Consider the following 27,272-nt stretch of genomic DNA (forward strand, 5'->3'; position numbering starts at 1 on the left):
CCCCAGTCCCAGGGAGCGGCATACCGCTGCCTGTGGGTGCTAGGGACACGGGGAGCAAATTTAAACAGGGAAAAAGTAGAAACAGCTCTTTTTTTTCCCACTTTTCCCGGGCAGGAATCCTGTACGACACCTACCCGCTGTCGGCAAAGACCTGGCACACGCATCAGTTCGCCTTCATCAAGGTACCGTGGCGGGCACAGCCCCTGGGGAGGGTCCGGGGGGGCTGAGCCCTGCGCCTCTCACCCCCCCCTGTGCCGCAGGACCATGCCTTCCGCCTGCTGCAGCCCGGCGGGGTCCTCACCTACTGCAACCTCACCTCCTGGGGCGAGCTGCTGAAGACCAAGTACACCGACATCGAGAAGATGTTTGAGGTGAGTGGGTTGGGGGGACCCAAAGCTGCCCCCAGCACCCCGCTGGTGCTGTCCTGACTCGCTGAGCAGCACAAACCAGGGCATTTTGTGGCTTTTTAACTCGTCTGTGAGGGCTGGGAGCTCAGCAAGGAGCGTTGAGAAGGTCCCAGCGGGGTTCCCTGCAGCCTCCCTGTCCCCACGGAGCCGGAGCTGGGGCTCGGCACCGCCTCGGTGGCATCTGGAGAGCTCAAAGCATCGCTGCTCCCCCCCTGCCCCTCTTCCCTCGCAGGAGACCCAGGTTCCGCACCTGGTGGAGGCCGGGTTCAAGAAGGAGAACATCAGCACCACGGTCATGGACCTCGTCCCCCCCAAGGACTGCCGGTACTACTCCTTCCACAAGATGATCACCCCCAGCGTGGTGAAGCACTGAGCGCTGCCCCGAAGCCCCGGGAAGCAGGAGGAAGAGGAGGAGGAAGAGCAGCGGCTGATGAAGCACCGAGGAGCACGCGTATTCGCTCCCCTCTCCCATCCCTCAATTCAGCAGCAATTCAAGAGCTTGGCTCTGAGCATTCAGCCACAGGGGTTCGAGCAGTCGTTTACTCTAAAATACCGATCATTTTTTTAAATCATGGGGTAGCTTCCGGCGCTCAAGCCAAATAATCTAAACAAGGTAGGAGAAATGGGGAAAACCAGGCAGTTTGAGGCAGATTTGTTAGAATTGGATTTCAACTGCTCCCGAAGCAACTTTCCAGTGAAGTTTCCTCATATTTTTGGCTAATGTCTATTGTAATAAGTTCTGATTCTTTTGACCCTCTTGCAGTTCAATAGCGCATAAATGATGTTTCCTTTCTCTACCCAGAGGGGATAAAACCCATTAAAACAGAATGAAATACACAACTGCTTCCTCTGAGCAATTTATTTTTGTCTTTCCAAGCACACGTGTAATTCTGCAGTGACTGCTCCTTGTCCTGAGCTGCTGGGAGCCCGACACACCAGGCTCCTAAGACCAAAGCCTGCAAGACCCAGGTTTCAGGCCTCCCCTCTCCTGGGAGGGTATTTCTTTCACTCAGAGAACTGCTTTTTGTAATTCAGCTTTTAAACAAATGAATGCACTTTAGATAAGTGATACATTAAAGACAAAACAACATCTTAACCACGTATTGGTTTATTGGAAGGCTTGTGACAATACTTGTTGTTTTGTGCGTAAGAAAGCAAGCAGGTGCCCCCGGTGGGCAGTAAGTGGGTAGGTCATAAATAAGAGGCTATTTCCTGTACCAGATCTGAATCTTCTTCTCTCGTTTGATTTTCTTCTGAAGCTGCAGGATTCCATACAGCAAAGCTTCTGCCGTAGGTGGGCAACCTGAGGGAAAAAGGAAGCCCGTGGGGCTGCCAGCTGTACTGAAATGTAGTCACCGGGAGGATCAACAAAGCTACAGGTTTTGCCCCAAAGCAGGCTGTGATTTCTCTCTGGCTTTGTGTCTGTCACAGGCTGCAGAGTTCACAGAAGCAAGAGGAATGCAGTTTTAAAGAAACTGATGCGATGGTCTGTTAGCTCCCACTGCCCAGCAGGTCCTGCCTTGCACCCCAAATCCCCACCTGCACAGGCAGATGGCTCACATTCTCCCACTGATTTTCAGACCTATTGCTCAAACTAAAATTAACTTCACTCCTGCTCTGAGTTAGTGCTGTGGCACACACAGAGGCTGCCTTTCCTACCTGGCACGTAGATGTCCACTGGCACAATGCGGTCACACCCCCTCACCACTGAGTAGGAGTAGTGGTAGTAACCCCCACCGTTGGCACAGCTGCAAGAGACGTCAGGGCTTCGTTAAACGCATGGTGAAACATTAGCAGGAGGCAAAGGAAAACATTAACCTGGCGTCCAAGCTGCTGTGAGGCAAGAGGCCCACTGACAGTTATAGATTTTACAGTAATTGAATGCCAAGGTTTGTACCGTGGCCACTGAACGCAGGAGCTGTGTCCTCGTTGTGAGCCCTGGCTGGGAGGCAGAGCCTGTGCTCACGGCCACCTTTCAAGCTGAATCAAACCAAACTGAACCATTTTCATGGCTCTTACAAAACAAACAGATATTCAGAGGGTCCTTCCCCACACTGCAAACCCCCTTTTTTGCCACATCTACAGCAAGTGTTTCCAGAACTCATCTTGTCCCCTCTGCACCCTTGCAAAACATCTGACCTCGACCTTCACCAGGAGGTGAAGAAGTCAGTTCCACTAAGCCAACACCACAGCTTCCTGGAGCCAGAGCTCCACAGACCTCATATTTTATGCTGCACAGCAGAAGCACTTTGAAAGCTTTAGTCTAAATGTGAATTCTGAGATTCTGGAAGCACACAAGTCCCCAGACTCTGACGGCTGCAAGAAACAAAAAAGAATCTTTCACTGGAAAGACTCCGCAGCTCACAGTGACCTGACAGCAGTTATTCTCCTCCTCCTAATCAAGGAAGGAATCTTTATTTTGATAACAAAGCCTCTTGGTCCTCTTTATAAAATTTAAAGGGTTGGAAATACAAACAAGGGTTGGGTTCCCCTCCGTCATCTCCCCACACATGCAGAGACACCTGAATTCCCTCACCAAAGGGAGGGGACAACAGGGACGGCCTGGCACTTACCTCCCCATGGAGACCACGTAGCGAGGCTCTGGCATCTGGTCGTAGACCTGCAGAGCACAGACATTTCAGACCCCTTCCCACCTGCGTGCAGCTGCGCTTGAGGCACCCGCCAGCGTCCGTACCTTTCGCAGAGCCGGAGCCATTTTATTTGTCAGGGTGCCCGCCACGATCATGACATCAGCTTGGCGGGGGCTGGCACGGAAAACCACCCCGAAGCGGTCCATGTCGTAGCGAGGAGCTGCCATGTGCATCATCTCCACGGCGCAGCACGCCAAGCCAAACGTCATCGGCCACAAGGAGCTCTGGAGCAGGAGAGACCTGGGTTATGGTGGGGAACGCTGAAAGCAGGAGGTGAAACCCTGTGTGGGTGACTCACAGAGTGAAGGACTTACAGGGTTGATTGGACAGAGAAGGAAACAACATGAGAAAGGTTTTAAGGTTTGGTTAATTAAAGCATCATAAATGAAAGCAGTGTTCACCGTTAAACAGGAGAGCAAAACCACAGCTTCTCCTCTGCACAGAGCAGAGGATTCATCACGAGGACTGCACAGAACCAGAAGGTGCCTTTTGCCTATTAACAGCCAGCTCTGGTCAGACAGGCAGCCCACACCACTTTGCAGCACCCTCTGAGCGCTTCTCTCCCACACTGACACAGCTCCCCAAATGTCAACCTCTGGCCAAGAAACCTGACTATTCTTCCTGCGGAGCCTGAAGAATTCGGAACCTATTTTTACCCTCAGCAGATGGCACAAATCCATTTCCAACCAGCACCTCGCAGCACTTGATACCATTTCTCCTTAGCAAGCACCAGAGTTTCAGCGACTCACCCTTCGTGCCCAGTTGATCAGGTCATCGAGTTTGGCGACAACGTACTCCCCCCTGCTAGAGGGGACGTAGGACTTTCTCTGGACAACAGCTGAGCTCTTTTGCTGGACTTGGAGAGAACTAAAAGCAAACAGCACAGTAGTGTCAGTCTGTGATTATTAAGCGTTGCTCTCGAATACAATAAATACACTCAAGGAGCTGTCATCCCGTAAAGAATCCATGGGGCATTGCTTATGGACAATCCCAAACCCTCTGCTACCACTACAGGCTGTTTATAGCGATTCTTTTTCCCCTGCTATGGACACATGGATCAGGAAGAGGTCCTTTTGTTCACCCTACCGAAATTACAGAGGGTGCCTGGCAGGTTCCTCTCCAGGGCTCGCAGCCTGCCAGCTAATCCTGGGCCTTAAGAGTGAGGTGAGGAAAAGACTTTGAAGCACATGCAGGGGGAGCCATGGCAATCAACATTTCTTCCCTTCACAGCTGAGGGAGAAAGGACACAGCTGAGGAACCTGCCTTGAAGCGCGGCGTTACCTGTCAGCATGGTCAGCTGCCGGTGTCTGATGGAGCAGCTGGGCGTGAACAGATGTCACCGCGCTGGGCCTGTAAAAATAAATAAAAATAAAAATAAATAAACGCTGAACCTCGGTGCCACAGAGCCACAAAGCCTCCCCATGCGTCCCCTGCCACCCCCACCTCGGCCCTGCAGGGACAAACACCCCCAGGAAGCTGAGTGGCCCCTGATTGAGTGCTTTGATCCAAACCATGAAAAGAGCCCAAAAGGGCCCAATTTCAGCTCCCAGCTCTCTGCCCTTTGCTACCACAGCCCCTGGGACCCCCCAGCTGCGATGAGGGGGGGACACTGGGGGCTCCCTGCCCTGACCCCCCGCTCCCAGCCCCAGCCCTCACCTCAGGGCCAGCACACCGCACCGAGCGAGGCCGAGACCTGCAAGGAAAGCACAGGAAAAATCAGCCCCGGGCCAGGCCGGGTAACGGGGAAAGGCCCAACCTCGGGAAACGGCTCCGGGGGCCCGGGAGCCCTCAGAGGCCCGGTCCCGGAGCCCCCAACCCCGGCTTCGGAGCCCCCCCCCCCAGCCCGGTCAGGGCCCAACCGAAGGCCCCAGGAGCCTCCACCCGGCCCCGGTTCCCCCCTCCCGGCCCCGGTGTCCCCTCAGAGGGCCGGGTCCCGGCCCCGTTCCCGGCCCCGGTCCCGTTCCCGGCCCCGCTCACGGCCCAGCGCCGCCATCTCGCCCGCAGCCCTTGAGGCAACCTCTGGGCGCGCGGTGCCACCCGGTAAAGCCTCCGGCCTCAGCCCGGTCCGCGCCTCACGGAGCCGGCCGGGAAACCGGGAGCGAGGCGGCGAGGTTCCGCGGGCGGCAGGGGTAAAACGTTAGGCGGAAGGCCAAAAAAAAAAAAAAAAAAAAAAAGAAGAAATAAATAAAATGAATTAATTAAAGATCGGGGGCGTCCCTGGGTGGGCTCGAACCACCAACCTTTCGGTTAACAGCCGAACGCGCTAACCGATTGCGCCACAGAGACCGCGATGCCGCCGCCGCCGCCGCGCGGGCTCCTGTGGGCACCCCCTGAGGGGGGGGTCCCGGGGGTGACGGGGGGCGGGAGGGGTGTGGGGGGGGCAGGGGGGGGCCGGTACCGGCCGAACCGGGACCCCCCCCACCCCCGGGACCCCCCCTCCCTCACGGTACCTGGGGGGGGCGGGGGGGGACGGCGTTGCCAGCAGCCGAAATAGCTCAGTTGGGAGAGCGTTAGACTGAAGATCTAAAGGTCCCTGGTTCGATCCCGGGTTTCGGCAGCGAGCCTCTTTTTGGGGTCGAATTTCGTGTTTTGGTTTCTCCGCGTTTGTACTGCCAGAGGAAAGCTGAGGGTTAGCCAAGCAGACAAGGAAACAGGTTTTTCTTTCCCCAAAGCCACCCCCGTGAGCAGGAGGAGCAGGAAAGCCTTGCCCCAGGCAGCCTCCAAGTCCCTGCGGCTGCAATCGCAGAGGTTTGGGGCTTGGTAAACGCATCGCACACCAAAGCTTCCTCCTCGTGAACGCCCCAGAGCTGCTGGAATCAGCACAGTGAGTGTTAAACAGCTGCAGTTCAAGGGAAGGAAAACCAGAGCAGTTGCAGGTATCACAGCTGCAGTTCAGGTGAAGGAAACCACCTCCACTACACCAAGACCCTTAATGAGGATCCTGTCCTTGGCAGGGATAATGTGAATGCTTTATTTAAAGCACAATACCAGAAAAAAAAGTAAATTTACTTTATTCTATAACATGAAACTGATAACTGTAGCACCAGGTTTCAGTAAATCTGATACTCAAAAACTATCTTCACCTACCCTGTAGGTTCAGGTAGAAGCCTGCGTGCACTTACCACCCCAGCTTAAAAGCAGTTTGAAACAAATGAACACATTCAAGCAAGAGTAATAGGAAACTATGAAGGATTTACTTCTTTATTCCACCACTGTTAGTTAAGACCACATAACACCGTACATTGCGAGAATGAATTTGGTCTCAATCTATGAGTATTTATAGTGTAAGCAATGCCAAGATGTTAAAAGTGTTCTTAAAGATGTAAACATTTTAAAGTGCTTAAACTCTATGTACACTCCTAGCTGTCCTTCAGAAGAATGCAATTTTATTTGACACAGACGAGTTCTCATTTTAAACATCCAGCTAAGATTGCGATAGATGGTATGAAAAGTGAAGATTCAGGTAAAGGCAAGAAGGGCAGAAGTTTATTCCTGTGCAGCGGTTTGAAAAAGAATCTTAGCAGTACTTGGGGAATGTTATAAAGAAGGAACCTGAGGACAGTTTGATTTCTTTGAACCCCCACCAACAGCGCCTGCAGGATGTGTATTTGCAGCAGCATTTGTTTTTCTGGGGAAGAAGCTCATGCAGCCTGAAGCAGCTGTACATGACAAGACACCTCCACTCGCAGATATCACCTCTGGAGGTAATTCCATAACTGCATTGAGCTATCACAAATACAAGAGATGCATTATCCCCTATCACAAGTTCTAATGAAAACTGAAATGAAGCCCATCTCAATATTTATTACATGATTCCGGTACTTGTGAATGTCACTTTGCTATGCAAACACAAGGATTGCAAGAGTACCATGTAATTAAAAGCAATTAAAATATACTCAGGTAATTACTATGGCCAGAATATATATATCACTATCCAATTTCACATTTAAATCCCCCCCTTTAATTTCAAACCACTTTTTTTTTTTTTTTTTACTGGACAAGTGTATCACCCTTTGACTGTAATACACAAAAATAATGATCACTGAGCTTCCATCACTAAACAGTTATCGATTACGCTACAGGTCTGTCAGAATTTCAGCACAAGCTGAGGGAGTTAACAACGCCAGATTAAACTTGGTATTTAAATCAGATGAAAACAGTTAAGTGTTCCTGAAAAACCACTGAGAATAAAACACTTTTAAAACAGCATTCAAAAGAGATTCACTTTTAAAAATGGAAAAGCAAAGGCTTTTGCAAAGGCTTTTTCTTTTCAAACACTGGATTCCTTTTCCACTGAATGCTGCAGTCGTTCCATCAGCAACAAAGCCATTGTAAATTGGATTGCATGAGTAGGTACCAATTTTATTTCCCACACCTTTAAGACAAAGAAAAAAAACTGTCCAAAACACTTTTGGGCAGAAAACCTGTGCATATTCAGGTAGCAGCAAAGTAACCAGGCAATAACACAAGGCTACATAACTTATCAGTACATATTCTTCTGGGGACAATAGCCCTTCCTTTGTCAGATATTCGGTCAGTAATTCACACAAGACTTAAAGAGCTGCATGGAGCAGCTCTCCAAAACACTTGCTGTGTTACTGTACATCCTATGGTAAGTGCACTGGCTGGATGAGGACAGGTTGGCAGCACATCTGCAGGATTACTGCAGTTCACATCACCTCTTGCAGGCAGTTCAACACGGCAGGACAAAGGGAAGCAGCGCACAGCTCCAGTACACAGAGGAGGCAGCGAGGACTGATACGACCATATCTGACAGTAATGCAGCATTGTAACAACCACATTTTAAAAGATATCTACACGCATTTTAAAAAGCAAGAATGATATTTTAATACAAATAATCACTTCTCCAATATATACAGTGCCAGTGCAACGCGTGAAAGTTTGTACCACCCTTTTTATAGGCTGTCTGCAGATTCCAATTCTGTCTTCAACTTTTTTCTTTCCAGAATTTCTTCATCAAATTTCTCTCTCTCCCTGAAAAGAAACACATTAAAGTTCTGCTGCAAAACCAATCTTAGTGTATTAAAAATTTTGCTGTTTTTAGTTACAGTAACACAGTTACAGTAAGTTTGCCTTACAGAAGGGAGGCTATTGAACTCTCACTCACACTTTTCCATATAAACAGTAAGCTAGTAAGGAAAGCTCAGAAAATGCTAAGAATAAGAAGATACCTTTTGCTCACAGATGGTCCTTTTATATATTTCTCTTCTGCTTTTTTGTAGTCTATGTCATCCACGGCAGAAATCGCATAAATGATGGCCTATAAAAGAATATTTAGCTCATTTATGCTGGCAAAACAAGAACTAAATTACAAAGTTACACCCACTGATTTGAAACTGTCTCAGTAGATGAGCACATTTTTGGAATGAGATTCCCTAATCACTTTGGAAACTTGGGTGGAACCGCTTATTGTGTACCCAAACCTGTTAAATAATACAAACTTGTCCTTTAGCAGGCCCAGGAGATTATTTTTGTAACCAAAATAAGATACTCTTAACAGCAATTTTGTTTCTACAGAAGAGAGATTCTTACTAATACCTTTCCCTGGAAAGTTCCCGTCTAAAGCAATAAGTATCTAAAACTGTAACTAAAAGTAAAACTATCCTTTCTGCCAGCAATCCCACCACCGGGAAAAGCCCAGCTAACTTGTCAGAAGGAAAAAAAAAAAATCTATAGAGAAGTAAGTGAAAATATACCAAAAAGCCTTTAAAAACATTGCAACATATAAAGCTTCCACTTTTAAGCTAGTGAATTTACCCTGGTCTGCATCTCACCCACAACCCAGTAGATACCAACAGGACACATGCAGTGAATACTGGGCCTTACTTATCAATTTTCTCCAACATACAAGCGCGTTTGTCAATAGTCAGTAAACTCAAGTCACGTAACTCATGTTATTTAAACATCAACTTTACTCAGTGTCCAATGTTTACTTACTTCAGGCAACAGGACATCTGAAATAAATTTTATTCTGTCTCCATTTATTTGACAGAGATTTTCAGTGTCTATTTCATGATATACTTCCTTCAGGTAGTTTACTACTAGGTCCAATTGTTCTTCATCCTCTAAATAAGTCTCAACGCAGGTCACATACTGACTTGAATTCAGGAATTCCTTCATCCACCGAGACTGTTTTCTGCTTTTCAAAATAGCCAAGAGATGCTCTTCTGCCCCCTTAGTCTTCACTATAAACTCCACTATCTTTTTATTTGCTTTATCTCTGGCAGCCCTTGTTCTGTCAGGAAGAAGTTTCTTAGAAGGCTTCTGAGGTGAAGTTTCTAATAAAGACTCTTCGAGATTTTCTTCTGCTATGTTTGGAAAGGTCATTTGGACTAAACCTTGGTAACACTGCTTTCTAACTGGATAACCTGAAAAAAGAAAAAGCCACAATCATTCACACTCATTTATATAAAATAAGGGGCTTTCTTGTATACATACATACACAAAATAAGCTTTTTTTTTTTTTGGTAGTTTTCTTTTCCTTTCTCCCACACCAAGTAGGGGAAAAAAACATCAACAAAAAAAAGGAATTGAACCTGACATGATCTCTGAAACAAACTTGCTACAATCTGAAATAACTCAATTGTTTTTTTAACAATCAATACTTAACTTTTGTTGTAGGACTAAAAATCTTACAGCGTATCAGCATGTAATTATTTTATTTTTTAATCAAACCCTACCAGGTTTGATGTTTAACACATCAGTAAACATTAGAGCTAAACTTCTCTTTTAAGAGGAATACAGAAGAATCTCATCATGAATTCACTTACTGATGTCATCAGCAAAATATTCCAAGAAGGATCCCGTAAAAGAATGACAACCTAAAAAGCCCAGAACAGGGTTATTAATCAGTTAAGCCTATAAAACAAAAACTGACAGCCTTTGCATTATTGTTTTTTCAGTGATTTACATCAGAATGGATGACATCAACCCATGTCCTTACCTACTCTAATTCGATAGTCAGAGATCAATTGAATACACCACTCAATTTCCTGGCGATGTTCTTCTTTGGCTTGCTCCTGTAAAACAATGGCCATTTCCAGTTCAAAAAAAGAATAGCCTTATGAAGCTTTTAGGTCTAGGACCAGTAAGCAAAAATGGCTAACGGTAACATATCAAGAAAATGCTTGCAGTTTCCTGCATTCTCTTGAATTTAATTCCTGTAATTACTGTTAATGCACCATGAGAGTGGCTTTGTTGTACGTAGAAAGCCCACAAGTGAAAATCCAGTTAAGAGTCCTAAGCAACTGGCCACCTTCCACATAAACCTGTTCTTAGCAGCATCCTTGGCCTCATCAAGGAGGAGAAATGCATCAGGAGGCTCCCTTTCCCATATTCTTCTCCATTTTGTGCAGTACAAGTTACATTTAATTACTGTGTTTAGTAGACGAGCATCTCTCAGAGAACAGTGAGCAAACAGACCCGTCAGCTGCAACACTCCTCTGGCAGGGTAAGCTACACACTGCACAAAAATACTTTTTCCAGTGTTTGTATACATTTGTAATTGCATGTTACTGGTAACACTTACAATGAGGTCCTGCTTTTCTTCGCAATCAAAGTGCTTCAGACTCCTAAGAGATACTGAGAAGCTTGATGAGAAAAAGACAGGGAAGAGAGGCAATTAGGTTGTGCAGTTGTTTCTTCATTGTGATTCTACACCTTCCCGAAAACCAGGTTTCATAAGGAATTCAGTAAATAGGCTTTACTAGTTCTGGATTTCTAGCAAGCTAAAACTGAGGAGTTTTTAAATTTTAAAGCAAATGCAAAGGCAGACTGATGTCTGCAGGAAGCTTACCCCAACATGAAAAAATAGCTAGGTCCTCAGCCTTTTATACTTTATTGCTCACAGAATTGCCAACTGTTAGCATGCCTCAATTGGCAGCATGGTAAAAACAAGTAGCCCACACCGGCAAATCCTCACCTTACTTGGTCACTCCCTTTGAGATCAAGGTTAGTTCTAACAGACTGTAATTGCCCAGTAACAGGAGAAGAGTTCAGGAGACCGCCTAACAAACCCAGAGTTCAGCACCCTATCAGAATCCATAGTTACCCTTTTTTCTTGTCATTTACATTCCCTTCTATGAACAGCACGTTTGCCTTTCGGTGTTTCCGCTTCACTTTTCTTACCTGTTAAAAGGATAAAGTTTCATCAGCATCTTAGAGCTCTAACACCCTTACAAAGCGTGAACATTTTCAGTGTTAACGAGCTCACCCCACACTTAAAGCAACTTACATAAATATGAAAAATAAAGTGGCAAGAAGAGCGAAGTACCCAAATGGAGCATTTTTGTTAGTGTGCAAGGACCCATCTCTTTCTCACTTTTTTTTAAGAACAGGATGCAACCACACCAATGGATGACACAGGCTATAAAAGCTAAGCAGGAAACCTCTGCTCCAATATTAAAATGTGAACTGGCCACATTTCGTTATTTTGATGTGCTTTTATCATACATAAGTTTACTTCTGTTATTATCCTTGTTTTTATCCAGCAATAATCACTCTCAGATAAGGCAGCGAGCTGTTCTTACTTACCACTGCTGGCCAATAAGGATACCTTTGCCATTTGCACCAGACCAAAATCCCTTCCTCAATCAATTGTGGCTCTACAATGAGAAAATACAGTTTCTTTTCTTAAACGAAAACACAGACAAGACAGTTAACTTGCCTCATCTTGTTAGCCTCCTTTCATGCAGTTGATATTTAATGAGTTCTGCTTCAGTGCTTTTACAGATTTCAACCAAAGTGACAACCCCTCAACCGCACGCCCTCAACACCTCCTCCCAGCCCAAACACAGCACAGGCAGATCTGAATATAAGAACTTTGAAGTTTCAGACCCAGTTTCACAATGTGTTGCAATTTATTCCGTTCCTGAAAGCCTTTCTGGGGCACCTAAGAAAGGCATTTTAATCCAAGCCTGAACAAATTTGGATTCATTTTCTGAAAACATTAAGTTTCATTAACAGGAATTGCTATAACTCAGTCAGCAAGGCAGAACTGCATGTTCTAAAAAGGCACACAAAGCTTGACTGATTAAGTTTCAAGTAGACAAACTCATGCCTCACCTTGATGAGATAGAATACTAGGGAGTTCTTCATCCTCCTCCTCATCTTCATCTACCAGAGCTGAGACATGAGAGAGATTCTCCGTGAAAGTTAACTTTGAAGACAGGTCAGAAGATTCCAGTCCTGCCGACAGCAACAAACATCAGCATTCAGAAACACAGCACAGTGATTAGCTAAGTCAGCAGGTATCACTTTCAGACCAGGTGAAATACACAAGTGTAAAAAAACACAGTGATTCACATTGCCCTCTAACAAGAGCTCAGGAGACCACCTAACAGAAACCCAGAGTTCAGCACACTCCCACAAACCATGACGACATTCTCAAAAAGATGCACTCAGGAATCAAAAGGAATGAAGTTTTTCCTGCGCTAAGCAACACGCTCACCTTCATCTTCGTTGAAGTCAGACAGCCGGAACTCCTTTACTTTACTCGTAAGCACACGTGGAGCATCCTTGCTTCCCTCCTCTTCAGGCTGGGAAACAAAACCACCAGAAAGCTTTCCACGGTGAGAGGGCCTGGCTGAAGGCTCAGAGCCATTTCTGCATTTCTTTTTCCTGTACGAGGACACGGGCACGCTGGTCTCTTGTTTTCCTTTTAGTTGTTTCGAACTCACTGTTTCTTTTCCCCCACCCAGTTGCTTTACTAGATTCTTGCTCTCATTTCTGATGTTCTTCTTCAAGTCAGAGGCACTTTTACAAGTTAAATCCAGTAACACCCTTTTAGGTTGACGCCTAGCATTTGTCCTGCTTCTGACATTTGTCCCTGTGTAAGACTTGCAGGTCACAGACAGAGAAGTGTCCTCAGCAAGAGGCTGTGCCTGAATTTTGGGGAGGTTATTTGGAAGTTGCACAGGTGATCCTGCACCTGGTCTTTTTTGTCCTTGCTTACTTTTTTCTTCCTTTGGCTTAAGCACAAGTTTGTTTTCTGTTTGGGACTTTGTTGACAAACTGGACTTGGCTTTTTTCTGTCTTGATAGTGATTTTGATTCTGGCGTTGTGTGATTTTGACCATTTGAGTTTGATGTATTACACAAGTCCCCAGCACTACATTTTGAAGGTTTTGTTCCATTTTCATTTGCTTTATCCCTTTTCTCCAAAAGAACAGAATGTTTTTGCTTTTGTTTTCCTATATCAGTCTTTAGGTTGGGGCTATTTTTTCTTCCTGTTTTCTTCTTGGGAGTCTCAGCCTCCAACTTTTCTTTACGGTGAAGGAGTGACCGACAGCTCCGTAAGGGGGTAGATGAGAGAGATCCCCTGTTGTTTGCCTGAGACAACTGAGTACTCACTCCCTCTTTCAGCTGTGGCACTTGTCTGGCTGATGCATTTTCTCTCAAAAAATCCAGAGCAGTTCTAAGAGCACAGCGATATTTCAGTTCGTCCACAACTTCACTAGAATCCGTCTTTTCACCTGTCAAAGAATATGCAATACAATAACCTTTATTTGAATACAATACATTAAAAACGTGTTTACAGTTTCTTTTGTTTAAGACTTCAAGATTTTGAGGCAAAGTATAAAGCACACACGATGGGCAAGCTACTAATAGCTTTTAAAAAAAAATATGATGCAAATACACAAGTTTTTTCATAATTTCTTCCAATGTGCAACGCAAGGGAAGAGTCAAATTAGCCCTGATAATATTTGGTCCGTTTCCAAGCTTTATGGATTGAAAGGGGAGAGGGGAAAAGAAATGCAAAAGAACATCTCAGGAAACACAAGTATCGACTATCCACCAGGTTGAAGTTGTGGGCGTTATTTTGTATTCAGGCAATACACAAGGCAGGAAGTGTTTCAAGATATCCTCACCTAAGTTAGAGGCGATATCTTCTATACGCTCTTCATTCAGTGGAACTGTATCTGCAGAGTTCACACTAACCCTGAAAATGAAACAAATTTGATTGAAACTGTCACAACAGGAGCCATTACTAACAGCATGGCAACACCCTCATCTGGCAATAAACTTGTAGTTTTCCCCCACAGCCCCATAACATTTTAGCAGAAATTTAAAAAATAAAGAAAGAAACCTTGAGCTAACAGCGTGCTGTTTGTAGGTGCTCCGTGAGACAAGTATATAGGCAGCTACCTAAGCAGCAGTGGGTTAGTCACCTAATCGTTCTGTGAGTCAGTGACTCATCCCACACACCTTCCCATAACGGGATTATTTTTCTTCCTTACAAAGTCTAAGAGTGCAAACACAACACAGCAACAGAGATACTTTACTTTTCTTTTAAGCCACATATTTCAACTTCCAAAGAAGTCTCCTCTGCATTAGCGATAGATGATTTTCCAGCGTCTCCACTTTTGCACAAAACCTACATTAAAAAAGAAAAGCACACATTAAAAATTCTCAATCCAGTCTGTAGGGCAGGTCAGACTTCAAGATATTTTTAGGACAAACAGCACAGAACAGACTAACTTTGCGTGGCACCTGGCTGCAGTATCAGCTTTCCTACAGGTTAAGGCATTTTTTTTTTTAAGAACATATACACGTGTTTACTTGGAGCAATTGCTTCCAGACAACTACCTACAACTATGTCTATCATTTGGGTTGTTCACTTAAGCGATTAACACCAACTGGGTAGTCGTATCAGCACAATTGCCACCTTTATCTCGGTTTACATACAAAGCAGCAGCAATTCGCAGCTGCTCAGAAGCTCACGTTTTCTGTTACCGTTCCCCTCGCTTCTAAGCTAAATCCACAAAACCTTTCCTTATCCGTGCACCCACTTTACCTTCGCTGGCCACAAACGCTCCCTCCACTTGCAAAGCACATACTCCGGCTCTGCCATGACCGCGTTTCATGGAGGAAAGGAAAACCCCGGAGCGTTCTGAAGAAAAAAGAAAGAAAGTTACTCCAAGTTTTAACGAAACGCAGCACTTCACCGTAACGCAACCAGGCGTCGCTTTAACTCCGGGGTCACAGGCCTCGGACCGACCTCCTGAGGACCCCACGGGTCGGCTGAGGCGCTGACACGGGGCAGGCCCCGAGGAGGCCCCGGCCGAGCCCCTCCCGGCTCCGGCTCCCGCCGACGGGCCTGGGGCGGGCCCTGGGCGGGTTATGGGGCCCCCGCGCTGTGGGGAGGGAGCAGGAAGGGGGGAAGCGGCCCCCGCTCTGTCCCGCAGGAGGGGCCAGGAGGGGTCGTGAGGGGCCGGGACGCTCCCCCCGGTTCCCCCCGGTTCAGCCCCGGTCCGGGACCCCCCCCCCCCACAACGGCCGCCACCGCCCCCCTACCAGGCCGCCAACCCCGCGCAGCTCTGCGCATGCGCCGCCGTCCCCCTGGCAACGCCCCGACCAACCCGCGGCACCTCCCTCAGCCCTCCCCCCCTTCCAGCCGCCAAAACACGGCTCCGGCCTCCGCTCCTCAGCCAATCACAGCGCCCTCTTTCGTGATCGCCCCGCCCTCCCCTTCTTCTATTGGAAGATGCGAGGCGCGCCCCGCCCCTCAGCGCAGCGCCCGGAAGCGATGGCGTCGTGGGGGCGATGGGGGAGAGCGTTACCATGGCAACGGGAGGGGGCCTAGGCCTAAGGCCTAGGCCCAGGCCCAGGCCCCCGGGGGCGCGATGGGGGCCTCGGCTCCATGCCTGCCCCGAGCACGGCGGTGGCAGAGCACGGCTTATGCCCTGGTCCTTCGCCAAGGGACAGAATGGCTGCAGCCAGGCATGAGCAGTCACACCAAGGCGAGGGCAGGCGGCGCGCCTCCCTCAGCACAGCCTTGGTGCCTGGCTCTGACCCGCTCCGACACCCAGGCTTCAGTGCCCGAGTGCCCCTGAGCTGTGGCTTCAAGCCATTAGCCTTACTGACTCGGCGGCTCCGAGCTGCCTGCAGCCCCCCAAGGCTCCTTATGTGCCCCCCATTCTCCCCCGGTTGTCAGCAGAGCCCACGGAGCGTGCTGGCAGCGTGCCCTGTGGTGCAGCAGCAGCCCAAGCTGCAGTACGTGGGGAATGCAGCAGAGGCTCCAGAGCCCACAGCCGAGCATAGCACTGCCGCTCAGAGGAGCTCTTTCTAATTTGGCGTAACGAGGGGGTTGTAATTTCTGTGGGTTAAATTACTGCGCGCATCTGGCTTGCTGCATACAGCAGAAACCCTGCTCAAAAGGTCTTCCTATTTATGATAGGAGACAAAAGGCAAAGCACAGTGCTTAGACAAAAAAAAATGCTGAAAGCCCGGATAGATCAACAGATCATTTAGGTATACAGCCTGGAAAGAGATTGTCACATGAAAATGGGTTCAAAACTCAGGACAAAAAGAAAAAAGCTTTTATCAAGCCGGTACTTAGCCATGTTGATTTTTAGCCCTCTGACGCTAACAGTAAAAACAGAGTTCGCGGTCTGATGTTTGATATTTTATTAGCTCTGTCTATGCTTCTTTATAAATACCTGCAATATTGAAAATGTAACCACTATACCGAAGAAGTAAGTTATTAAAACACATTCTGAAAACAGCATATAGACCAAAATGGCATGTCCTATTACATTTGTTCCCAGGAGTATACATTTTTCCTACCTTTAAGTACTGATATTTGTGGAATAATACTTTGTTGACATAACATGAGAGACAAACTCCTTTTTTTGCTTACAATTTTCCATCGGGTGTCTCCTATCACAGAAGACACGTTGTTACTTGTTGTTATCTGACTGATATGATTCTGCAAGATCAGGAGTAGTCTGAAGGCAGTGCAATGTTGCTTAGCATTTTCCAGCATTGGTCCCTGCTTCACAGGCTGTGGGTGTGCTGAGCACTCGGGCCTGGTCCTGCAAGATGTTTAAATAGGTATTTCATGTCTGAGCATATGAAATAATTTAATACCTGGTTTAGTAAACGGCATGCTTGGAGTTCTGGTTCCATTACTGTGAATGGAGTTTGCAGGAGGGAGAGCGTCACCCTAAACACGCCTGTAGGAGGAAGCCCAGAGCTCAGCATGCTGTCAGATGCTGCCTCTACATTAAAAATCGAGGGAGGAAGGAAGGAAACAACCACTCCTCCCACAAAACGCAGCAGGAATGATTTTCCCCTTGCTTATGCCATTCTCCCACACCTTTAGCCTGTGCTTTCTCCAAAGTAATGCTATGCTACCCACCTCCTTCCCAGTTTAAGGTATGAATGACAGTAAAAGGAGCACATTTCTGGTCTTCACCTACTATTTTTCCAATTAAATAAAAACTCTTAAACATCCAATCTCTCCATGTATTCAGCTTTACAAGCACCCTAAACATAAATGAGCATCATAAGGTATGGATCAGCCCTTACATGTTGTCTTTATGGTTTCTGCTTGTGCTGTAACTAGGTATGAAAGTCATCGTGTCACCTTTGCTTTCCTGCCTCTCTGCTTCCAGGTCTTGATCTGCCGAACAACCCTCTCTGGACTGAGCTGGGGGTCTCTGGTTGCAGCTTTTTGACAAAGTCGCATTTTGTTCGCAGTCCCTTCCTTACCAACTAATGAATTGTACATCCCCATCTGGGAAAAATGAACTTCGTGTATGAATTCATTCTCTCCCAGGTGAGATTTTTTTTTTTTTGCCTGGAACATTATGTTACATATACATGACCAAAAATGACCACGATTGACACCTTGGGTCAGCAAGCCCCACGCTGGATTACAGCAGCTGAGCCTGGCACCAAGCGACAGGCTTTCTTTAGTCTAGCACGTGTGATATGGCTTTTCCTTTCTCGTTACTTGCTCTGTATTAAAACCCACAAATGGTTATTATCCTGTGGCTTGGCAAATGCTTGCCTAAAAATTTTCTTTTCAAGAAGTTTGTCAACCGATTTCATTAGTTTTAAAAACAAACAAACAAACGTGTATAAACTCATTGTCGTCAATCAAGAAACAACAGCACCGTTACGTTACAAAGTCCTACAATGCTCTGTAGAAATAGTTGCATTGTTCTTCATTAAAACTCGTGTAAATCACAACCTGGAATGCAAACGAAGCTAGCATTCCTGGTCAGTAATAGTCCTACTACTCTCACGTAGCCACACCGAGACTGAACATCAGAACGAATGAAACCGGAGGGTAACAAAAACACGAATTAAACTGAGGTCATCTACCATCTAGGGATAATGGAGGAACAACTGGCAAACACTTTTCTCTGGATAGGTTCCAACAGCTGGGTTCAAAGGCATCGACAGCCCTGGTGGAATACAGCAGCAAACCCACGGCTGGGTCTTGTAGCAGCGATTGTAGGTGGAATGTAGATTGTCAGAAATCAGCTAAATTCACCTTCTCTCCTAAGTAATGCACCCTTAAGGACTATTTACAGAAATGTAGAAAACTCTGTTGTTAAGATAACTGCCTGCCTTTGTAGGGAAGGTGAAAGAAATCCTTTTTCAGCTGTTTGCTCCTCATTTTTTAAGCCACGTGGGCACTTTTTAAAGCCACGGCGGCCAAAACTGTAAGTTGTTGGAAGACCGAGTCACCAGCCTTGCTTCCGCAGGTCCGTACAGACACTCACACTCACAGCGACCGGCTACAACTGCACTGGCACCAGGACACGACAGAAGGATGCTTCACACCACAGACCACGCGCACCCACAGCACACCTACAGCACGCCGCGTCTCGCTCGGGGTGCTCCCGTCCCGCTGCGCCTTCCTCCGCCCCTGCCCGCCTCCGAGAGTCCCTGGGGTATTGCTCGAGGATGTGAGCCGGCCGCGGTGCCGAGCAGCGTTAGCTCCTGCAGCTGGCGCCGTTCACGGGGACCTGGGGCACGGCAGGAAAAGCCTCGAGGTCCTCGGCCGCGGCGGTGGCTTCGGGGACGGCGCTCCCCGGCCCCTGGGGCAGGTGGGTGCCTCGTGGGCCCCCCCGGCTGCGCCCGCTCCTGGAGCAGTCGTGGTGCCCGTGGTTGCCCAAGCGGCTGGAGGCCACCACGGCTTTCATGGCAGCCTGTTGGCAAAGGCACAGGGGTCATTGGAGAGGGACATGCATGCCATTTGCTCCCCAGAGCCAGCCAGCCGCCCAAGCTGCATTTATTTGCCATGGGATTCCCAAACCCCAGCGGCAGCAGCCCACCCTCGGTGGCCACAAAGCTTGGAGGAGAGCAGGAAACATCCTGGGGCTTAACGGGGCTTTTTTGCGTTACCTTCAGTTTCCTCCTGGCGTTAAATTCCTGCAGTTTCTTCTGCGTGCTATCCATGTGAGCAAATTTAGCGGCCTTCCCAGTGACCCAGGGGTGCTCCAGAGCTTGGTAGACGGTCAGTCTCTTCTGGGGGTCCAAGACGATCAATTTTCGAACCTGCAGCCAATTTCAGGCACACAAAAAAAGCGTCATTTGTCAGTGCCCCTGCACCTGCCACCCCGTGTCATGTTTCTAAAGCTGCCTAGAGCTTTCTCGCCTCCTTGATGGGATTTGGCACTGAGAGGCTCTGGCTCCAAAGGCTTCTCATTTGCAAGGAGCACAGACACGTGGGGGCAGGAGTTCTTCTGAACCATGTCCAGAGACAGAAAGCATTTAAGACGCTGCTGTTCTGTTTGGCAAACTCTTGGCTTGGTTATTTTTCCAAACGAAGCATTGATCCGAAGGCTTCACGTCTGGCAGCCCTGAGCCCGAGGCCAGCGCCGCGTCACTCACCAGGTCCTTGGCGTTGAGGGAAACCTCATCCCACCACGGGGACACGAACTCGTAGTCGCAGGTGAGGATGCGGCTGTACATGTACTGGTCCCCCCGCGGGTCGAAGAAGGGCTCGAAGCCGCAGAGCCTGGGAGCAGGAGGGCCAAAGAACCCCGCTGGCCCCAGCCCGTGCCGGCCACCCGGGCACGGATGTGCATGGAGGGCAGCGGGGAGAGGGGTGCTGGCAGACCCCCAGCGCTACTCACAGGATGTAGGTGATGACGCCCACGGACCACATATCCACTTCTGGGCCGTATGGGCAGCCGTGGAGGATTTCGGGGGCTGAAAGCAGAGTTTGGGGTAAAAACTGGGCATGGCCACTGGCTGTCCCTGCACCGAGCTCTGTGCAGCCTCAGGCAGGGCGCAGCCTCCTTGGGTCCCCCCCGTTTCCAGCGTACGAAGCTCCTGAAACCCTGCTGAGGAAAACTGCTGTCCAGGAATTAAATCGGAGGCTAAGGGACAACACAATTTGCTGACGATGCAGCAGGACCGTGCCCAAGACTGACCACAATGACTGGCGACCAGAGCAGAGCCTCACAGCGGGGCTGGTGACCCACGGCCAGCAGGACCCTGCTGTCACCTGGCTCTGTCCTCGCAATCCCCAATTTTGGGCTCTTTGCAAGGCAGAGGCTGAGCACGACTGCAGGGCAGGAGCCCCCAGGAGCTTCCCTGTCCTTTGCCACCACATCCCTGCTGCTCACCGCAGTACCCCGGCGTCCCACAGACGGTTTTCATGGTGTCCTGTTCATCCACGATCTTGGAGAGCCCAAAGTCACCTGGGGGGACACAGGGAGAGGAGAGGCACTGCCGGGAACCCCTCTGGTGCCAGCAAACGGCTCCCAGGGCCCCCAGGACGTGCTGGGGGGTGCCACCAGGCTGGGAACGCCTTGGGCTCCAGCACCAGCAGCGGCTGCCCGGCAAACCCACCGATTTTCAGGGGAGCGTCAGGGGAAAGGTCTGCGTAGAGGAGGTTCTCCGGCTTCAGGTCACGGTGGACGACTCCGTTTTCATGCAAATACTACAAAGAGAGAGAGAAAACAGGGATGCAGAAAGGGAAGGGGGGCAGATGGACCTTGGGGAGGTGGCCGGGGCTCGCAGGACCAGGCGCAGGGGCACAGCCCCACGACACCAGCGCTGTGTTTGGGACCCCCCCTTCTTCCTCCCGAAACATCCACCGGGCGCTTCAGCGGGGCAGAGGAAGGACATTTTCCGTGCCAAGTTTCCATTTTTAAACCCTCCGTTGCCATGGAAACCCCATTTCCAGCCGACCCCTGCCGTGGCGCAGCGGTGACCTTCCCACAACGCCCCGGCCACAGCCTCCCCTCCTCAGACCCAGGGCAGGGGGGGGTCCAGATGGCACGGGGAGGGGGACACGGGGACATTACCGACACAGCCTCCAGGATCTGCTTGACCACGTGCGCCGCATCCCGCTCGCTGTAGAAGCCCCTCTCCACGATCCTGTGGGCACACGGCGGGGGTCACCGCGCGCCCTCGCCCCCCAGCCGGCGGGGACGTGCTTCAGCCCCGCTCCATCCTCATCCTCCGTGGGGGCCGAGGTTCGCGGGTGCCCTACCTGTCGAAGAGCTCTCCCCCCGTCACCAGCTCCAGCACCAGCGCGATCTCGGAGGGTGTCTCGAAGATCTCCTTCAGCTTGATCTGCAAGGGACAACCGCGGGTCTCAGTGGCAGCTGCCCCGCTCGGGGGGCACTGTCGGCAGGCCCCAAAAACCCCGTTTACTCCCAGATCGGGTGAAATCCTTCCAGAGACACAGATGTCAGAGATTCGCTGTGTGCAGAGAGGACTGTGGGGCCATAACAGTTTTTTTTTTGGTGCTGGAACAGGTCCGCAGCTGGCACATTTCCCTCCTTGCCTTTTTATTTGTTTGAACTCGATCTTTTTTTTTTTTTTTGGTTAAACTGTTTGGAGGAGCCTCGCTCACTTCATCAAGCCTTAAAGACGAGGCTGGGAACGAGGAGAGGCTGGCATGCCTCGCGTTTATCCTCTTTATGTCTTCAAGCTCATTAACTGGAAGAGGAGCTCGCCGGAGCCCACGAGAGCTCTTTGATTTCGCAGCCGCGCCAGCACCGCACCGGCGCCTCCGGGGCCCCGGGGCCAAATCCAGCACCAGGAGCAGCACCGGGGCCTGGCCCCACGTGGGCACAGGGGGAAGAGGCCCTGGGATGGTTCTGGGGCTGCAGAAGCATGAAAGAAACTGCCTTTTTCTTACGATTTGAGTTGCAGATACCAGGCAAAGTCTGCCCGAGCGCTTTGTGCCAGTGCAGCAAATCTGGAATTAACAGGTCTCTCTTAAAAATACGCCAAAAATGCAATTTTATTTTATTTTTTAATGGAAAACAGAGAATTTCATGCTTCTTAAGACTTTTGTGACACTGTGAATTTCATGGGGCTTTAATCATTACCTTCACAGGCTGGGTGACGAGCCGTGATACCCTGCAGGGTGAGAGACACTATGTGGCAGCTTATTGCATTATAATAATACACAGAAGCACTATAATTTTCCTATTAACTTCAAAAGTTTACAATCCTATTATCATCTGCTGTTGAGGTTGGTGCTGAACGATAGCACGCGGGCGGGAGGCACCGCTGTAAATAAGGGCGTGCAGCAGCTCTCCCTCCAAAACCACTTGAACCTGCGAGCGAGCAGAACCCCACCAAACCCCAGCCAGGGCCAGGCAGGAATTTGCGCCCCCTCAGACCAATTTTTGGGATGTTTTTGGCTTCCCTTGGCTCTCCGCCTCACAGCAGGGTTTGGAGTGATGGCAGGCAGGGCTCCCCACTGGCTTTTCTCCATCAGATGGGGAGAAATTCGGAGTTTTTGCTCCGAGGAGCTGGGTGGGATGCAGCTGTGCCGAGGGGCGCGAGCTGGAACCACCAGACCCTCATGGCTCAGTGCCATTTCCTGGCCCCCCAGCCACAAAAATCCACCTGGGGGGGGGGTCTCCATCCTGCGGGAACCACACCGCTACAGCACCAGCACGGCGAGGGGAGGCTGCCAGGTGGATTGCCACGTTATTTTTTTTAACGCTGCTCATCCCCAAGATGCTTCTGCAATTTGGCAGTGGAACTAAGCCGCTGCGAACAAGGAGGAGGGAGCTGCTGAGGAGCCCGGGAGCCCCCGCGATGACAGGGGGGCTACACGGCACCCCCGGCCCTGCTGACACCTCAGGGAATTAGCTTCACTGCCGGGCGTTGCGAATTGCGCCGGGCCAGGCACCGTTATCCCCCCAGCGCCGTGCCGGAGACACGCGGCCAGCGCCGCGCCGGGGCGCAGAGCCCGGAGCCGCGGCCCCGTCCTCGCCTTTTATCTCCCCTTGCAGGATTCATTACAGGCGGGCGATTCGCTCTGGTATTCATTTGATCTCCTCGATGGAAATTGCTTACCGAATGGAAATCTCAGGGCAGCGGGGAAGGGGGCTGGGGGGGGGCTGCCCCTGGATGGCGGAGCTGGGAAGCTCAAAGGCGCCGCCAGGGCCAAGGTGAGCCCCGTGTGTGTGTCCCTGGCTTCAAAATTCAAAGGGAAAGGAGGAGATTGGCACTGAGCGGGGTGCCGTGGGGCCTGGAGGGGACCTGGGCACGGGGTTGTGGGGTGGTGGGTTCAAAAACGTTGCCACCTTCCTGTTGGCACCCAGGGCTGGGACCAAAATGGGCAGGGAGCTGTGCCACGGCGCTGTACTCACAATGTTGGGGTGTGAGAGGCGCAGCAGGACCCCGATCTCCGTCCTCACGATCTTTTTGTCGATCTGGAAAGCAGAGCCCACACAGGCGTGTCACCTCCACTGCTGGGGCCACCATGCAGCTCCTCATGGGGCCATTCCCACCGCAGCAGCAGAACTCACCCAAAACACTCCAAAAACGGAGCCTGCCGTGCTCCCAGCCCAAACCCTGGGCCCCAGCAGCCAACGTCCCCGTGCCCATCCCCATCCCGGTGCCCCACATGCTTTCGGAGCGGATCAGAGCCCCGTCACCCGCAGGCACTCACCGTCTTCTTCAGTATTTTGGCGGCGTACGGGGCACCCGTGCCCTTCTCCTCGCAGCTGTACACCACGGAGGTGGCTCCCCTGGCAGGACAGAGGGTGTGTGAGGCCGCCTGGGTGCAGCAGGGACCGGGGGGCCCCACTTGTCCCCCAGCCATGTCACAAAATCCCGTCCTTTGCCAGCGCCGGGAGCTGAGCTCGCTCCCCCCCGCATCAATTCCAGCTTTCCCAGTAAAGCCGTTTTAATTAAAACTGAATCCTAAAGGCGGTTTAAAGCCTTAAGCGGCTTTCGGGGCAGGAAGGAGCGTCCCTTTCCCTGCTCGCAGCCACAAGGACGACCTCGGCGGGGACCCAGCGGTGCTGGCAGGGCCCCCCTGTCCCAGTCGCATCCCCACGGTGCCTGCACGGCCACAAAACCTCCCCGCCAAGCGAAACCGCTCCGAGTTACAAAGGAGAAATCGTTCCCATCGCGGTCCCCAGCTGTGCCACTCAGCTGCCCGTAATTTTTAGATCTGGTTAATAATGTTTTCTAACCACTGGACAGTGAAATCAACCCATTTCTTCAGGCCATTACGGGGCTAGTTTGCAATTTCATCTTCGGTGCCTGGCTCCTCGGAGCAGATTAATTCTCACCCCCCGAGTAATCGACCACGTTTTATTGCTCTTTGGCTTCGCCGCCTTCTGGGACCAGGTTCACGTTCTGGCTCGAGGAGCACGCCAGCCCTGCCTGCCCACAGCAAAGGTCGAAGCCCCAAAGCCTCCTTTTTTTGCACCAAAACGTCCCCTGGGAGCACGACGACCCCGCGGCCTGGCCGCGAGCGACCCTTCGGTGTAACGCCACGCGCCGCTGCTGCCGCCGGGCTCCCCGGGGGCTGTCAGGAAAGGCAGCGATTTGCTTGAAAAACGAGAGCGGATTTTTGCAGCTCCTGGGGCCGAGCTCGGGAATCGCATCCCCATGACAACGGCGGCGCTGGGTACCGGGGGGCACGGGGGGGGCTCAGCCTGCGGCACCCCCGGAGCGAGGCACAGCGGGCAGCCCCAGCCCTGGGCGCTTCCAAGGCGCTTTTCTTCCTTTTGCACGTTTCCTACAATGCTTTTTTTTTTTTTTTTTTGGGGGGGGGAACAAAATGTTTGGGAAACAAGCAACAGCTCCAGCTCAGAGGGGGGGGGTTGGCATCTTGTCCCCCACTTCTCCGGCTCTGCGAGACGGGCGGGTGGCTTTGGGCTGAACCCGAGGCACCTCCACCGCTGCTGTGCCCACAATACAAGTTGCCCTTCCCACGGGGAAAAAAAGCAACAAATGCCCCCCCCCAGCCCCACACAACCCTCCTACAGCTTCCAAGCACGCCGGGTGCCTGCACATCACAGCAGCCCCTCGCCCCACGGACGTGTTTGCTGTCCCGATTTCACCACCCAAAAATCTCAACACCCGAGCCCCAGCCCCCGCTCCCCTTCACCCCAGACCCTGCGCCCTCCCCGCTCAGCCTGTGCCAGCTGCACGGGGGGGGGGGGGTTCAGCCCAATTCCTGCTGCCCTCAGCATCGTTTCGAGCCCAGCAGCTGGGAGCTGCTCGGCTTCACCCCTCCGACAAAGCTCAGCCTGCGAGCCCCCTGCCCGAGCCCCCCGCGCTCCCCGTTACGGCTGCAGCCACCCCCAGCCCACCCGGCTGCCCCGCTCCGGGCCTCGTGTAAACCCCCCCCCCGCCATCAACCTCGGCTGCGGCAGCAGATAATTGTATTTGCTTTGCAGATGAACTGGAAAATGTCGAAACAATGGGATTTGCCAGGAGCCCGCAGCCGCTGCTGGCGCGTTTGGAGCTGGATGCTGAATCCCCCAGTGGGTGGATGGAGGGGCCGGGGGGCTCAGGGCAGCCCCTGTCCCCCCCCCCGCACTATGTCCAGCTGTGCAGGCTGAGCCCTGGTGTTAATGAGGAGCCTGCAACACCTGATTTAATCCAAACCGCTCGTTTTCAGCCCCAAAGGCTCCTCTGCTGACAGAAACCCCGAGGGGCTCTCGGGTGGGTGCTGGCTGCCCCCGGTCGCCTTCCCTCCTGCTGGGGGCTCGCCCACCCTGCCCTGCCGGACCCCCAGCAAGGGGGGAGCAGAGGAGCTCAGGCTCTGCCTGATGAGCAGCAGCTCCCCGGCTCGGCAGCGCCGTGAGGAGCCAGCCCCTTGCTCCGGAAGATAAATGTGGGTGGTTCAAGGGGCAGGAGTCAGTGGGGAGAGAATGGGGACAGCGTCCGTGGCCATGTCCTGGGGTCCCCGGCCCTTTTCCAGAGCAGGAGGGGGTCTCAGCAGCAGTGCTGCTGCCCTCCTCCACTGCCCCCACAGTATGGGGCCATGGATGGGTGCAGGATGTGGCCCAGACCCACGCAATGCCCTGCTCCTGCAGCCAGCTCGTGCTTTGCATCCCAGCCTGGCCTGATCCTGACCTGCTGTGAGCTTTTCCAGCACCTCTACAGTGGAGAAAACTCCTCCGGAGCCGGGTCTGGGCATCACCAGGCTGCATCGTGGCCAGCGGGCACCCCCAGCAGGAGGGGAGGATGGCACCACCTCTCCTGGCACCCCCAGGACCTGGCAAACCAGCCCTGGCACCACGCCTGAGCATCACCTGCCCGATGATCTCTAAGGGATAAATCAAAGGAACCTCCATGTTCACTGAGGTGGCTTCACGTGGAACCTCTGCGGGGCTTTGTGGCCCAGGTGGGACAGATCCAGACCCGTTGTCCGTGCAATAACCCAGAAGGGATCCCTCAGACACGGCCCTTCCCTGGGGCTCGGGGTATTTGGTTTTCGCAGGAGGGACCCCCAACAGTCCCAGGCTCATCGGAGCCCCAAACCCCGAAGTCAGAGGGGAGGCTGTGGACAAACTCTGCACCCAGGGGATGAGACGCACAGCGCACGGGGACCCCAGGCCCCATCCTGCAAGCCCTCAGCGAGCGCTCCCAAAATCACCGCTGGAGCATCACCACGGATGCTGAGCTCACGTGCGAGGACAGGGTCCCCCTCCATCCACCCCCCCTCCATCCCCACAGCCCCCCGCATGCACCCACACCTCCCAGCCCTCCAGCAGGATGCGATCCCATGCAGGGATGGTTCCTGCACCCCCCCAGGTCCCCCCCCCGGTACCGTCCCAGCTCGGGGCCCACGACGTAGAAGTCCTCCAGCGCGGTCTCGCGGTGGGAGCCGTCGATCCAGTATTCGCTGCCCGTCTTGGAGGAGGGCATGGTGGGGCCGGGGGGGGGGGGCGATCTCCCACCAGCTGCTTGGCAGAGGAGACCCGAGCATCGCCGCGGCCCCCCCGCTGCGCCCCCCAGGCGTGCAGATGGCCCGGCGGCGAGCGCTCCTTGGGATTATCGAGCGCGACGGAGGCGCGGGCACAAATCCCCTTCCCACCAGGCACGTACGCCGCCTTTTCCGGGATTATACCCCCCCCTCCAACACCCCCTCCCACCGTTGCTTCTCACACCAGGCCCCCGCATCCCCCTTTTCCCACCCCATCCCCATCTGTCGGGGGCTGTCTCTGCGTTTT

General features: G+C 51.6%; 4 protein-coding genes across 5 annotated transcripts in view; 1 reads left to right on the forward strand and 3 right to left on the reverse strand.

The window, feature by feature from the left end:
- Positions 1-1,360, forward strand: part of GAMT (guanidinoacetate N-methyltransferase) — a gene marked incomplete at its 5' end in the record, with an annotated part of 1,924 nt that extends 564 nt beyond the window's left edge. The window contains 3 exons of the mRNA XM_082779927.1: positions 44-182; positions 261-371; positions 640-1,360. Coding sequence (XP_082636053.1) covers positions 44-182; positions 261-371; positions 640-780 — 391 coding nt within the window. The 3' untranslated portion in view covers positions 781-1,360. The remainder of the gene's footprint in view (positions 1-43; positions 183-260; positions 372-639) is intronic.
- A 137-nt stretch (positions 1,361-1,497) lies between these two features.
- NDUFS7 (NADH:ubiquinone oxidoreductase core subunit S7) lies at positions 1,498-5,093 on the reverse strand. The gene is made up of 8 exons (XM_082779745.1): positions 5,036-5,093; positions 4,715-4,751; positions 4,340-4,408; positions 3,808-3,925; positions 3,103-3,282; positions 2,981-3,027; positions 2,067-2,155; positions 1,498-1,710 (listed from the first exon to the last, which is right to left on the reverse strand). Exons 1-8 carry the CDS (start codon positions 5,049-5,051, stop codon positions 1,613-1,615), a joined length of 654 nt encoding a protein of 217 aa, XP_082635871.1. The 5' UTR covers positions 5,052-5,093; the 3' UTR covers positions 1,498-1,612.
- A 1,113-nt stretch (positions 5,094-6,206) lies between these two features.
- On the reverse strand, positions 6,207-15,400 carry PWWP3A (PWWP domain containing 3A, DNA repair factor). Of its 2 annotated transcripts, none has more exons than XM_082780147.1 (14): positions 15,373-15,400; positions 14,873-14,968; positions 14,361-14,452; positions 13,947-14,017; positions 12,528-13,550; positions 12,143-12,265; positions 11,612-11,682; positions 11,130-11,206; positions 10,608-10,668; positions 10,023-10,098; positions 9,850-9,900; positions 9,017-9,447; positions 8,251-8,339; positions 6,207-8,053 (listed from the first exon to the last, which is right to left on the reverse strand). In XM_082780147.1, exons 2-14 carry the CDS (start codon positions 14,927-14,929, stop codon positions 7,975-7,977), a joined length of 2,301 nt encoding a protein of 766 aa, XP_082636273.1. In that variant the 5' UTR covers positions 14,930-14,968; positions 15,373-15,400; the 3' UTR covers positions 6,207-7,974. The 2 variants fall into 2 exon arrangements, with proteins under 2 accessions (XP_082636273.1, XP_082636272.1); XM_082780146.1 differs by lacking the exon at positions 15,373-15,400 and adding an exon at positions 15,077-15,286.
- Positions 15,401-18,806: 3,406 nt separating this feature from the next.
- LOC309887840 (calcium/calmodulin-dependent protein kinase type IV-like) lies at positions 18,807-26,967 on the reverse strand (the record flags this gene model as incomplete). Its single annotated transcript, XM_082779837.1, has 11 exons — positions 18,807-19,022; positions 19,219-19,371; positions 19,708-19,834; positions 19,953-20,028; positions 20,448-20,522; positions 20,674-20,764; positions 21,132-21,204; positions 21,320-21,402; positions 23,445-23,507; positions 23,747-23,825; positions 26,870-26,967. The coding sequence occupies 11 exons, from the start codon at positions 26,965-26,967 to the stop codon at positions 18,807-18,809; spliced, it is 1,134 nt and encodes a 377-aa protein (XP_082635963.1).
- Positions 26,968-27,272: the final 305 nt, after the last annotated feature.

This window comes from Aythya marila (assembly GCF_965140915.1).
Source record: "Aythya marila genome assembly, chromosome: 27".
Taxonomy (NCBI): domain Eukaryota; kingdom Metazoa; phylum Chordata; class Aves; order Anseriformes; family Anatidae; genus Aythya; species Aythya marila.

Excerpts from the sequence above, each read along its gene's own strand:
- NDUFS7 (XM_082779745.1), bottom strand. Across the intron at positions 3,028-3,102 it reads TGGCTCCGGCTCTGCGAAAG|GTCTACGACCAGATGCCAGA; the intron begins GTACGGACGCTG and ends TGTGCTCTGCAG. Across the intron at positions 2,156-2,980 it reads TACGTGGTCTCCATGGGGAG|CTGTGCCAACGGTGGGGGTT; the intron begins GTAAGTGCCAGG and ends CGTCTCTTGCAG.
- PWWP3A (XM_082780147.1), bottom strand. The coding sequence starts at position 14,929 with ATGGCAGAGCCGGAGTATGTGCTTTGCAAGTGGAGGGAGCGTTTGTGG. Across the intron at positions 14,453-14,872 it reads AGCGTTTGTGGCCAGCGAAG|GTTTTGTGCAAAAGTGGAGA; the intron begins GTAAAGTGGGTG and ends TTTTTAATGTAG. Across the intron at positions 12,266-12,527 it reads TGACTTCAACGAAGATGAAG|GACTGGAATCTTCTGACCTG; the intron begins GTGAGCGTGTTG and ends TGCTGTCGGCAG.